Raw genomic sequence first — 13,355 nt, forward strand, 5'->3', positions numbered from 1 at the left:
CACTTGAAATACAAGACGGAAGAACAGAAAAGGGCATTTTATCCCTAATAAGGTAAATAGAGAGCAGGGCAAAGAAATAGGAATGTGTGATGCTTGCCTTATCCCGGGAGGGAAGAAAGATCTCCAAACTTGGGGATGCTAATGTCTGTGCTGTTTACTGCAGTGGATTTCACATTTCACCCTCTTTGCAGTCCTCCTGGCTGACACTGCTAACATTTCCACCCGGGTTCCAATGCTAAGCATTTAGAAGCCACTCTATAAATGCTTCACTTGAGTTGGCTGCGGGGGAAAGCGCACTCAGAGACACTCACCCTCACCTAAGGACGGAACCTGTTTTATGCAAACCGTTGTGAGGGTTTCGGTGCCCTGTTTGTATTGGCTGGCCTTAACCCCACAGGTGACAGCATTTCACAGGTAAGGGAAGTCATTTTTGTGTCTGAAGTCTAGACTCATTATCTTCAGTCTCAGTAATCTGTCCAGCTCCTGGCTGGAGAGAGATGACTTCCTGGGTTGCCACCTAGATGTGCTCTCTGACTCCACATCATCTCACCCAGTTTGCCACTCCTCAGCCACAGCCCTGAGACAGTAGCTGAGGAAGAGGACAGCAGCACCGGGAATGGCAGACCTACCTATGTAGAATATCTTTTCTTTCTTTTTCGCCTTCCCTCGCCTCCTAAACCCCATCCTCACTCCCCCCGCCCTGCTGCACATTTAAGAGTATTCATGTGCATTTGATGGTGCTCCTTGGGTGTAAGATTTATGTTAATGTGAATCTAAAAGTATTGGAAGGAAAGCTGAGATCAAAACTGAACGGCTTGGAGTACAGTTGAATTCAAGTTCTAACTTTCGGGACCCAAGGTAACGTGGACGCTCGGGCAGTGAAACTTGCTTATGTTGTTTCACATGACTTTGATTGTTGAGACTCAAAGCTCCCGGGAAAGGCTGGCTACAGACTTACAGCCCGTGCTGCAGACGCTGTGCTGTGTGAGCACACATGTCTGGGTCCGTGAATGACACGTACGGTGGCTAAGCGCTTTGCTTCTGTAAAAGAATAAACAAACCAGGGCACACGTGCTGTCCCGGAGGCTGTGTTTACCATGAGTGTCACAGGCCAGTCATGTTCTCTTGTAAAAAATATATATATATAAATAAAACAGCCTCAGAGCCTCAGTGTTCATTTAGCCAAAATAAACACTGGGCTTAGGGACTCGAAGGTAAGAATTTCCAGTGCACTCCCGATGGGCTGCTTTGGGGGTTAAGCAAAGGCAGCCCGCGAGTGGCATGGATTGGCCCACGGCTGTTGTGTTGAGAAATAACGAACATCTTTGGAAGGAGGAAACCAAGCTGTGGGGAGCAGAGACTCGGCTAAGGAGTCAAGAGCAGGATAGCAGTTGACAATGGACAGTTTCAATTACATCGGCAAGTTTTACACGGAACTCTGACTTGGTAGCCAGATGAACCCAGGGCCAAGGAGGATTCTGTTGGGTTGAGGCGCCTCTGACCTCAGCAGGCACCTCTGGATTTTGACTTGAGCGAAGCCTTCCATTTGGGCGAGGAAAGCGGACCATTCGCTCTATCTAACCTACTCACCTCTCCTGGTCAGGGCAGCAGCAGCCCTCTCTTGCTGGGGTGTGGATTCCTTGGGGCTTAAACCAGGCTTTCACTCAAAAAGAGAAACAGAGAAATCAGGTTTGGGCAAGCAGGATAGGGAAAGTTGATGGTGAAACAATATTATCAACAGGCGTATACACTGTTAGTATGTGTTTTTGAATTGAAGTTGTTTTTCTTTTCCATTATATATTAACCACGAGACAGAAGCAATCTTGTTCTTTAGGAGAGATCTATGTGTACCAGGTAAATCTTTAAGGAAATGCAACAAAAGTGGCCTCTGGACCGGGGCTTATTAGATAGTCTTAATCTTTTATATTTTGAAGTGTCTTTCATTTTCTGCCTCTTACTCATTTCTTGCCATAGAACATTTTCTTTTAATCCAAATCGCCTTGTGTCTTCTGCTTGGGGTGTATACTTTGATTGCATACCAGGGTATGAGTCAGTAGTGAGGAGAAACAAGCCACGGAGAAAAAGAGAGCCACGTAGAGAAGGGGCGAGGAGGAGAGAGTGAATAAGCTGTGTTGTCATGTGATGTTTAAAGAGACGTTTTTTGCTGTTGTTCTAAATAATGTAGCCTGGGTGTGCTTTTCTTTTTTCTTTCTTTCTTTTCTCTTTTAAATCACTGACTATAGACAAAGTGCCGTCATGTATCTTGTTCTAGAATTTGAGCTTTTACAAATGAAAAACTGTGTGTAAGGGTCGGGGGATGGGGGAAAACCAAAAAGGAGTGTAATTAAGGTGATGGATTATTTTTTCTTAACCAACACTTTCTTCTTTCAATAAAAGTAAAAAGAGTAATGAGGAAGCCAGTAAAAATATATAAAGCCCATAATCAGAGTTCTGTAGTTGTTAACCAGCCAGTTATTTTTAGCAGGTCGCAGTGGAAGCAAGAGTTCTTATTCGTGTTAGAGGCTGTGGGCTTTGAACAAAGCAGGAGCAAAGAGACAGAGTCTGGTACCCTACCCATCAGAGACCCATGGAAATCCCAGGCACGGGGTGGGGTGGGGGGGCGGCAGTGAGAGTGAAGGATTCAGAAGTGCTGCGTCTACCACTGATGGATGCTAAAAGGAACATCAGTAGCTCCTGTTGAAGCCTGTGAACATGGGTTTTATGCCTCAGACCAGCTCTGAGGGCTGTCGGGCCCATCTCTTGGGTCTCACCTTGTGCAGTCCTCGGCAGTTTTCAACCAGGTAAAACCAGAAGTAAGTGGACAGCACAGGCTATCTCCTGGGCAAAGAGGGGGCCCATTTTGAGCTAATGACAGAGCTGGCTTGGATTTGACCTTATGAATCAGGTTTTCAGTTCTGTTTATTTGGTACCAACCGTCCCACCTCCGCCATTTCCCGCCCCCATCTCTCTGTCCGCACCCTCATCCCCGGTTGATCTACCAGTCGCCTGCCTCCCGAGGCTTTGTCCCCCAGTGTGATGAGCCACATCCCAGGGTACAGGACGTGGGGTTGGCCTCAAATTCCCTCTTTCTTTGGCGTCCCTCCCTCCCAGGGCTCCCTCCACTAGAAGCAGTTGCGAAACACATTGAGGGTTAATGGCGTTCCTGCAGTAATCCTCTGATGGAAGGCGGAGTATTCCTAAACCCTGCCAGGGCTCCAGATAGGCAGCTGTGGGGTGTGACTCCTTCTCCTTGACCCCCTCCCCCTGACGTGCCCAGCTGCCAGATCGGGGCTAGGTATTGCTGAGCCGGGAAGCCTGGAGATGAGAAGTGTGTGACCCGCTCACTGCCTAGCTGTGGCTGCTCGCCTGAGGGGACGCCGAGGCATCCTTTGTGAGGTTCAAGTCACAGAGGCCTGACGCGCTCCCTCCCCCCGCACGTTTGCCATTCATCTAAACAGCTGCGACGTCAGTTTCTCTAAGGGGAGAAGGAATTTCTTTTCGCTGACTTTTCCTCTCTCCAGGAACCAGAAGGACAAGCCTTAGTTTAAAAGAAGTAGCCTATGCGTAGCGCAGGGAGATCAGCTGGGTGCTTTGTGACCACCTAGAGGGTGGGATAGGGAGGGTGGGAGGGAGCCGCAAGAGGGAGGGGATATGGGGGTGTATGTATACGTATAGCTGATTCACTTCCTTATACAGCAGAAACTAACACACCATTGTAAAGCGATTCCACTCCAATCAAGATGTTAGAAATAAATAAATAAATAAAAGAAGTAGCCTGAGTGCCACCAAAGAGAGGACAAGTGTCTGAGCCTTCAGCCAGCCACAGATCTGAGTTTAAGGGTGTTTAGACAGATGTGGGAGACCACCAGATCTCCTGCTAACCTAGTGGAAACCTGGTGATCCCCACACACACCGAGTGCAAGGCAACCCAGAAGGGTCATTTCACAGGGAAATTTTGCACTTCTACATTCGTCTTCCCCACAGATCAGTGGGCGTGACCACATTCTTCGACTCTCTTCTGTAAACTTTTCTAGAGGAGCCAGTCTTCTCTTTTGTTTGTTTAATCTCACAAATTACATAAGGCTTTCATCTGAAATGCCCCTTCACCAGCTCTTCGTTTTCAACCTATGCATAAAAGACCGCAGACAGGCCAGGCCTGAAACAGTTCTGATTTCCAACGAGCCTTCTTGTTTGTTCCCCTCTGACAGAGATGATTTACCTTTGGTGTCTTTCGAAACGTTTCTTTTGGAAACTTGGGTGACTCCTCCAGGTCCGAAGGACATGTCATAAACTTAGCTGTAGGAGATGCTGTCTCTTTCCGGTGATTCAGTGAGAACTCGACTGAGACAGTCCTCAGACCGCTTCCAACAGAAGTAAGAGGCAGAAAGGGGGAGGGCTGCTTCGTGCTCCATCCCTACATGGTTAGAACAGGGGTCTGCACACTTTTTCTATAAAAGGACAGATCGTAAATATGTTGGGCTTTATGACACTCTGTGTCACCACTACTCGTGGCCACTGTAGCACAAAAGCAGCCAGAAGCCATATGTAGTGAGGGTGGCGTGTTCCCAGACGTGCGGAAATAGGCAGTGAGCCAGATTTGGTTATCTGACCTCTGGGCTCCAGCACAGGCGGAGGATTTGGTCCACGTGCTTCCCGTCCTGACCCTGCCACTTCCCAGCGGTGTGAGCTTCCTCTGAGGGCTCTGGGCCATCTCTAGGGTTTCACTGTGTGCCCCCCCCCCGCCTCAGTTTCCTACAGGTAGAACTGGGAGAAAAATCACTTATCCTCTCAGGTTCTCAGCTCTCCCATCTGAAAGTCATGAAGAATAAAGATGATTCACCGTATAGCCCAATGCCCGGCACCCCGGAAGTGTCCGTTCATTATAGTTGTAGTTATGGTCACATTTCCCAATTGCTTATTAATTCTGTAACCCTATTTGCACAATAGGAATGGAAGAAAGCTACCGGCAGTGTCATTTTTTCCCCCATATTTTCCTTCCATGCATGGCTTCTTAGAATTTGTTTCTCAAACTTCAAATTCTCCACCTTCACATTACCGCTTTCTCCAGGTGGCTCAGAACTTTGCAGGTGGAAGCCTGCTCGACCTTGCAAATACACTTGGAGTTACTGACTATTTAAATTTCTGTTTCTCATTATCTCACACGATGAGAAAACTTCATGGAAAATTAGAAGGTAGAAATTAATGGAAAATAGAAGAGGCGTTGAAAGCATTTTGCAGTTGGGGGGAAAACAAGGTATGTGAGTAAGTGGGGGACATGAGAACAATCAGAGGGGACATTCAGGTCCGCACATCACCAGTGCTGGGCAAGGTTGAAGTCACCTGCATTCTTTCTGCCATCCTGGGGGACGTGGCCCTGGCTCCTGTGTTGTGAAGCAAAGGCCCAGCCATCCCATATGGCTGAGGGGGTCAAGTGGGGCTAAAGTGCAGCCACTCACCAACCTGGGTACCTGGTGCAGGCAGCATCTGCCCAAAGGGGGCACCTTTTTGCAATTTGACACAGAGGCATGGTATGAGCTAAGAGGATCTAACACTTTCCAAGAATAGCTATTCTATGAAGTACCATTAGGTCATCAACATTTTTTCCAGGGAATCTGAATGTAGGTCCAAAGTTCATTCCTCCATTCATCTGTCCACTCATTCATCTAATCACCCACCCATCCACCCACCCATCCATCCATCCATCCATCCATCCATCAGACATTCCTGGGATTGCTGCTGTTATCTGCAAAGGCACTTTGAAAGGGGATTTAACCCCTATGGATCTATCACCTTCCTTGTCTCTGGCTAGCAAACTACAGCCTCATTAGCACACAGCCCCTGAAGACTGCCACAGAGCCAGGTTCCAAACCAGCGAACCACCAGCCTGTGGGAGCTGAGTCTCTTTAGCTGGAGAATGTCCTAAGAAACTCTGGCCCCGAACTGCAGGTCATCAAAAATTGCCTGAGGGAGGTGAGAGGAGGTGTTAGGTGTATCCTCTCTTTTCTGACTCCTTTAACAATAAAAGCACAAATTTGTATAGTATGTTTTCCCATTTCTCCAAACAACTGTCCAAGGAAAAAGTTTAAGGAACCAACGTGACATCCACCAAATGGCTTTTGTCACTAAAATTTTCTACATGGCAATCATTTCTGGGGAGGGGAGCGTTAGCGGGAAAGGGGAAGAGGGCTTTATAATAAAGTGGGGTTTGTCTTCCAAAGCAGAGCAGAACTTGAGGCAAGGGGTCTGTCTCTGATTCTGAGTCTGTAATGCACAGAATGCGATTTCTTCTTCTCCACCGGGTCCCCTAGATCCTCCCCACCGTGCCCCAACTTTGTCTCTATCATAAGCCACACTTTAGGAGTCACACGAAGGCCCCAGCCCCGGCGCGTTGAGCCCTAGGGGATGTACTTAATGTTGAGAACCAGCATTTTGGCTGAGGGAAAGCAAACCTTTGAACCGAGGCTATGCGGTGTGGGTGAGAACGTGAGCAGTTGTGACAGTTTTCTGCTTGACAAAAATCTGTGCTCCTGCTCTGTGGTCTAGTCAGGCGCTTCAGAAGGGAAAGTTAATCCCTGCGGATTTACCGCCTTCCTTTCCTCTCACGGTGAGCTGCAGCCTCATTAGAGAATGGGTTTCACCGTGGAGAGGCGGTGGCACAGAGGAACTTGGAGCCCATCCCTGCACACTTTGTGCTGCTCGTGCATTCTTCTGAGCCCACTTGAAAATCCAATGGCAGGATGGTTGCCAGGCAGCAGACACTCTGGGTGACCTGAATAATGAGTTGACACCAGTTCCTTGTGACTCGCGAGCTGGCCATTTCAAGGAGCCATTTTCAGTGCCTTGCTTTCTCTTTCAGTTTCTGCGCATAATTTTCAATATGGTCACAGAGAGAGAGAGGGAAGGAGGAAAGGAGGAAAGGAGGAAGGGAGCTTTCGCAGCTACAGTAATGAAATGATTAAAAGATGGAGGGCTTCCCTGGTGGCGCAGTGGTTTAGAGTCCGCCTGCCGATGCAGGGGACACGGGTTCGTGCCCCGGTCTGGGAAGATCCCACATGCTGCGGAGTGGCTGGGCCCGTGAGCCATGGCCGCTGAGCCTGCGCGTCTGGAGCCTGTGCTCCGCTAACGGGAGAGGCCACAACAGTGAGAGGCCCGCATACTGAAAAAAAAAAAAAGAGAAATAGGAATCTTCACCTCAGTTCAGTCTTTTCATCACGAGCATTTATGGAGAGCCTTCTTGGTGCATACCCTGAGGTAGAAACCAAGATGAGAGCGAGTTCTTCTGCTTGAGAGCTCCGCATCTCGTGAGGGAGGCGTGAAAATATAAATGAGGCTTGTCTGAATCTTGAGCAGAGATCCACCCACAGAGTAGGACCAACGGCGCACGGAGAGGGCAGCAGCACCTCCTGCCCGTGGCTCCCACCTGGGGTATCGCATGGATGGAGGGGATACATCTTTCTGGCCACCCCTACTTGATGGAGGCAGCTAGGAGGAATTTTTCATAGGTTAAGCATACACCATTTTTCAGAAGTAAGGATCATGTCTGGTTTTGGCAAGCTCAAAATCTCCTAGCCCCACTCTGGGCCAGATTCTCATCTGATGTGAATGGTTGGGAGAATCAAGCTGTAGCACCATTTTACATCAAATGGGACTCTAGCCAGCCGTTCCCCAGAGTTACCCTGGGCTTAAATCTACAACATCATCTCCATGGCAACCAGAGGCTAGCCAGTGATTGTGGTTGCCTTCTAAATCCTCTGCTAGCTTCTCTTCCGTCCTCTGTCTTTTCCGTGATTAGAATTTGCTCTCACTTACTCTCGCTCTCACATACCTACTATCGTTTTGCACTCACATTTCTTGGTTGCAACTTCCTTCCAATCAGCTTTTTAAATCCTCCATTCAATTAAAAAAATGAAGATGCGGTACTCATTGCTTGACGGTGGTAATTGACCTGTTTAGACAAGACCAGGCTGATTTTCGGTGGGCATGGAAGCCTTGGCAAACCAAAGTGGAATTCCCCTTCAAGTCTAGCCAGCCTAATTAATACATTGTTTGAGAACGCTGGCCAGCCAGACCAAATATTGTATTTCCGCGCATTCGGAGAATCAGTGCTATGGAATCCCAGAAGTCATATCAGCATCACTTACTTGCATGTATTCCTCTGTGTGTGCGTGTGTGTGTGTGTGTGTGTGCGCGCATGGACGCGCACACGTGTTTGAATCATAATGCTTCTATATATTATACAGTAATTGTGGTTTAACAGAAAGAAGAAAAGAGTTTTGGAATCACACAGCTCTTGGTTGGTTGAATATCGAACTTCCCACTTACTTGCCGTATAACCATTCATTTGACCTCTCTGAGCCTCTATTTCCTCACCTGTAAAATGGGTCTGACAGTACCTACCTCATACGGTTGTAAGTAGGAAATAACATCAACCATTGAAAAGTGTTTGGCACACACTACTCAGGACCATCGTATTCCCCTGTCCCCTTTCCTCTCCACTCCAAAGCATGTGTGTGTTTCTTTTCTTTTCTTTTCTTTTTTTTAATTAAATTTGGATTAGTCTGCATGCTCTCAGCCTAGCAACACTCTTCTGTGTCTCTCCACCAGGGGGCACCCTCCTACCGGGGACCGAGCCCACAGTGGACACGGTGCCCGTGCAGCCCATCCCAGCCTACTGGTATTACGTTATGGCCGCCGGGGGCGCCGTGCTGGTGCTGGTCTCCGTCGCGCTGGCCCTGGTGCTCCACTACCACCGGTTCCGCTATGCGGCCAAGAAGACCGATCACTCCATCACCTACAAAACCTCCCACTACACCAACGGGGCCCCTCTGGCGGTGGAGCCCACCCTAACCATTAAACTAGAGCAAGACCGCAGCTCGCACTGCTGAGGGCCGAAGCAAGGACGGCACCCAAAACAAACAAGAAAGACTGCAAACACGTTGCCTCGATTTTGCACTTTTTTCTCCTCGCCTAGTCTCTGTGTGAACGCTCAGACATCTCTCTCTCGGGGCCCAAACCCTGTGCGCTCGTATCCATCCCGACCATTCTCCTTGGGTTCTATTGTTTGTTTGTTTTCCTTTTGTTGATTCCAATGCTGCATCTTGGAATACGAGAAGAGATACACCCCTAAGCACTTCACCACTCAAGGCTCAGCTGGTTTCCTTCCAGAGACTGGTTCCCTGTTTCTTCCCCTTGCCTTATCCCATCCCTCCTCTCAGTGGGCAGTCAGTCTGCCAGGAGACTTGAGGGGAGACCCGGATCTGTGTGTTTGTACATGGTATACATTTGCGCGTGTGACTAGCTCTGTGTGTGCGTGGGTGTGAGAGAGAGACTGGCTCATTGCGGGGGGTGGGGGTGTGGGTGTGTTCAGAGAGGGACCCCTTTAACTCTTGTGTTACTTCTCCGGGGGTACATGTTCCAGAAAATAATATACTGTACTAGTTTTGTTTACTTGGAGAAGAGATTGAAGCTTTTTGTTGCCTTATCTAGCTCTGGCTGGGTTTCTGTCGGCTACCATTGTCATCTCCAGGTACCTAAAAAACTAGAGGCCACGTGCAAAGGAGTGTGGCCCCTCTCGTTCCTATCCCCATGCCCAACCCACCTGACCCAAGAGGAAGGTTCCCCCACTGCACTCAGACATGACCCCTTGTCCTGTCTCGGGCGTCTTTGAAGTCACGTGACAACAGCCATTGGGTGCGTGTGGAAGCATCTCTACTTCCAGCACTGAAGCAAATCTGTCTCATGTTGCCTTATAAAAGAGAAGCTCATAATGAATGTTTAGCTTTTATTGGTTAAGTCCAATCTTGGAATAAGTCATAGAGAATAACAAATCTGAGACTGATGCAGGAAAAGCAGTAGCTTGTTGAGAGCACGAGGAGAGGGGGGAGAAGGAAGGATGAAATGTTGTCTTTAAAAAACGTCCTCACCCCCTGGGCATTCATTGTGCCCTGCTTAGGATGGGATAGAGCAAGAAGGTTAAAAAACGTATTCTTTGGTGTCATATTGATCATTGTAATAGCATTTGTAAAATGTGGGGGGAAAGGGGTCATTTGCTTTCCTTTCATGGTGTAAATGGGTACCTGAATGTATAGCCACTAAAATATATGGCTGTTCACCTGACTTATTTGAATATTATGAGAGAATAAAAAGTTATCAGTTTTCTAAAATGTACCAGTGTACTACCCCTTAAAGCGTTCATGGCATCTGGCAAATACACCCTTATAGGCTGGCCTGGCATTTCCAGATGTTGCTGCGTCGTCAGGAGAAGGTATGATGAAGATAAATACTTTGCTGCCCGTTCGTCCTCTCTAAACAGCGCAGGGAGAGGGATATTAGAGGTAAATTGCCTAATGATATTTACGAAGGATAGATTCGATAATGAAGTCAATTTCATTGATAGAAAATGCTTATTTTAACGAGATTCTCAGTGTACTGGGGCTCAGTTTTGGGGGTGTTTATTTCTCACCTTCCTGCTAGGAATCCACTGAGGAAGTGTAAGATTCTCTCCAAAGATGGTTGCCTGGGCTGAAAGCCTCCAGGTACCTTCTGAGAACAAAATACTAATGATTTTTTTTTTTTTTTTTTTTTTTTTTTTTTTTTGGCTGCTTGGGAGAGAGAGACTCTTAGCATTCTTTCGGGATATCCACATAGATCCCTCCAACACACACACACTCACTTTTGCATCTGCTTTGTTTCATCCTCCTGAAAGAATGGTGCTCTCCCACTCTTATTCTATTTCAAAGAGCTGGTCTGTCTCAACCACAGCAGCCCTGCCAGGAAAAAAGATGAAAGGCTAGAGCATGAGCTACCTTGAGATTTCAAGAAGTGTCTTACCCCAGCTGAAGATGGAGGAAGAAAGACGGAGTGAGGGAGGAGGGGTGGCAGGATACCATGGATACCTTGTGATGACTTCCATGCCAATCACTAAGGGCTTTTTGTCTCAGGTATCTGTATCCAGTGATGCATTTGGGGTCAGGCATCCCTTGAAATGATTGACATCCCTATAGGCACCCCATGGAGGCGTGGTGTCAGGGTATTCCGAAATTCCACCTGGAAAGTCTAGCCAGTGTAGGAACTGTCTGAGTTACCATACACCCTTGAGGATTTCCCTTCTTTAAAAGAAGATGACAACAACTTTGTGAAATTTGCTGTATCTTTATCTGATGCCCCATGTGGCATCACCTTTATGTACATGCTGTCGTTGAGAATATGAGACTGCTCAAATCTCTGTGACTCCCATGATGCACTTCAGCTGGGGATGTCACAGTTCTCTCTCTGTCTCTCCCTCTCTCTGCTCTTGCAGCCCAAGTGACTTTCATAGTATTATCCAGGTACTATGCTAAAAGGGAAGCTCTTCTATTAAATGTCATGCCTTGCAGCTTTAAAAAGCAAAATCTGTATTTCATGGAGGGAGGGAAGGGTCCCTCTCTTCTAAGAAAAATAGACCGGACAGGTGAATGCACGCATGCATGTTTAGAGCTGCTTCTCAGAAGACAAAGAGGTGATGGCAACTATTAAAAAATTACTGAATGAATGAATTGAAGGTCTAGCTCAGGCTGGTACAGTATTTGCCTTAGTAGAGCTTTCATGTTAACAGCTCCAGGAGGGGAAACCCTTACCTCTGGGTTAAAAATCCCTTCCTTGGTATTACGCTAGCAATTGCTATCCCCTAATTGCCAGTGAAGGCAGAAGAAAGAATAAAAAGGATCATAGCATTGCCATTGACAAAACAGAATGCTGAAAATAAATTGTCTTTTCCTTTGTCCCACATTTTTGGGATTAAAGCCAGAATAGGATAGGAAATCCAGTAATATTTCTGAGGTTGATATCCCATCTTTAAGAAGACCCTGTCTTTAAAAATGAAACTAGCAGGCAAGTAAACACCTGAATAATCGAAAATTACCAAAGAACAACAACAAAACAAGAAAACTTAAAGATTTTTACTTCCTATTCTTATCCCCTCGCCCTATAACTGTGACATCTCTTGCATTGCTCAGTTGCCTGTGTGTCAAAATAACTTGTGGACGTTGGAAACTATTTGAATGTGTATTGTGTGGAATGTAATAAAGTGATGATATTTTTATACAAACATCTGGGGTTTTTTTTTTCACCTTGGCTTGAGAGAACAAAGTTGAAACGTAGGCTGTGAAAGAACTGATGTTTCCAAAGTTTGTACATCGCCTTCTGAGCCACAGGGCATTTCTGTGGGAGGTAGGTTCTCCTTGAGGCTGAATGCCAGCTTCTCCTTCTTTTATTTTTTATTACTGCTTGTTAGGAGTTTTATCCAATTTGTGCAGCTGAGCCAATTTTTATGATTGGTGTGGGATTTTGCAAAAGTTGCTAAGTGCTAAATTACTCAATGTGATTCCACAAAATTTCCCTTGATGGCAAATCCCCGGAGATTGGACTCTACTTTCAAAGGGCCCCCGGGGGGGCAGGTGGGATGAGAGAAGCTGAATCATGTACTCATCTCTGCAGAGACAGATAGCTTCCTTTGGAGAAGAAGTAGTGACATCTTACGCCTTGCCTACCAAACGATTACTTCCACGGGGACGTCGATCTCCAATTTATGAGCACTTTCCCAGACAAAATGGGAACTTGTAGCATGTTCAGGCCCGAAGATATTCCAGACTTTGGAGCAAGTAAGGAAGATAATAATATGATTACTGTGAACCTGGGAATATCATGGCAGAACATTTTATAAAAGGAACAATTCTATAACAACTTTGAGGAGGGGGACTTGGGGAAACTTACTCAAAAGCCAGAGCTTATTGACGAGTATTTTTCTTCTGGTTCTCTTTCTTGAGTAGTTAGTGATATAGTTATATAAAATATTTCTATCTGAGGGGTATTAGGGGCAAAAAATCTAGGAAAGACAGCCTCCCAGCTATTCAGTGTTTCTAGATGGTGGTCAAAAGAGGTGGTGGAAGAATTTTCCATCACTCCCTATTCGTGGGGTGTATTAGAAGCATTCCATCAACCCAGGAGCCTTCCTCGGAGTCTGAGAACATCCCTAAAGGTCCCAAGAAAAGGGGCTTGTCCAGGAGATCCTATTTCTGTCAGAATCCTGCTTTTCTTCCTTTCTAAACCTAGATCCAGGAAGGAGTACTTCTTACAGCTATAAACCTGCCCAAGTGGTGGTAAAGGAAACAGGCTTCTGGGTTTTCAGATCTTACAGGAAGTGTTGTCAGTACAGATGGCTCAGTCTAGATGTCACTGTCTGTCCTCTGCAGGAGAAAAGAGCAGAATGTCCATGTTTAGAGCATTGTTTTCTCCTCTAATGACAAGCATCATTACCCGTTTTGTCTACATAACATTTGGCCATTCTTTTTTTTTTTTTTTTTTTTTTTTTTTTTGGG

The 13,355-nt window shown here is 46.6% G+C and overlaps 1 protein-coding gene across 4 annotated transcripts in view; it reads left to right on the plus strand.

Moving 5' to 3' along the window:
* NRP2 (neuropilin 2) overlaps positions 1-13,355 on the plus strand; it is a 117,529-nt gene that overhangs the window by 86,605 nt on the left and 17,569 nt on the right. For 2 of the 4 annotated variants that reach the window (XM_024738351.1, XM_024738352.1), the window contains exon 16: positions 8,605-10,533. The exons of the other annotated variants lie outside the window; for them this stretch is intronic. In XM_024738351.1, the coding sequence (XP_024594119.1) occupies positions 8,605-8,885 (281 nt within the window). In that variant the 3' untranslated portion in view covers positions 8,886-10,533. Of the gene's footprint in view, positions 1-8,604; positions 10,534-13,355 lie in introns of those variants that run through there. 4 annotated transcript variants of the gene reach the window in all.

The sequence above is a fragment of the Neophocaena asiaeorientalis genome, unplaced genomic scaffold (assembly GCF_003031525.2).
Source record: "Neophocaena asiaeorientalis asiaeorientalis breed wild unplaced genomic scaffold, Neophocaena_asiaeorientalis_V1.1 scaffold258, whole genome shotgun sequence".
NCBI lineage: Eukaryota > Metazoa > Chordata > Mammalia > Artiodactyla > Phocoenidae > Neophocaena > Neophocaena asiaeorientalis.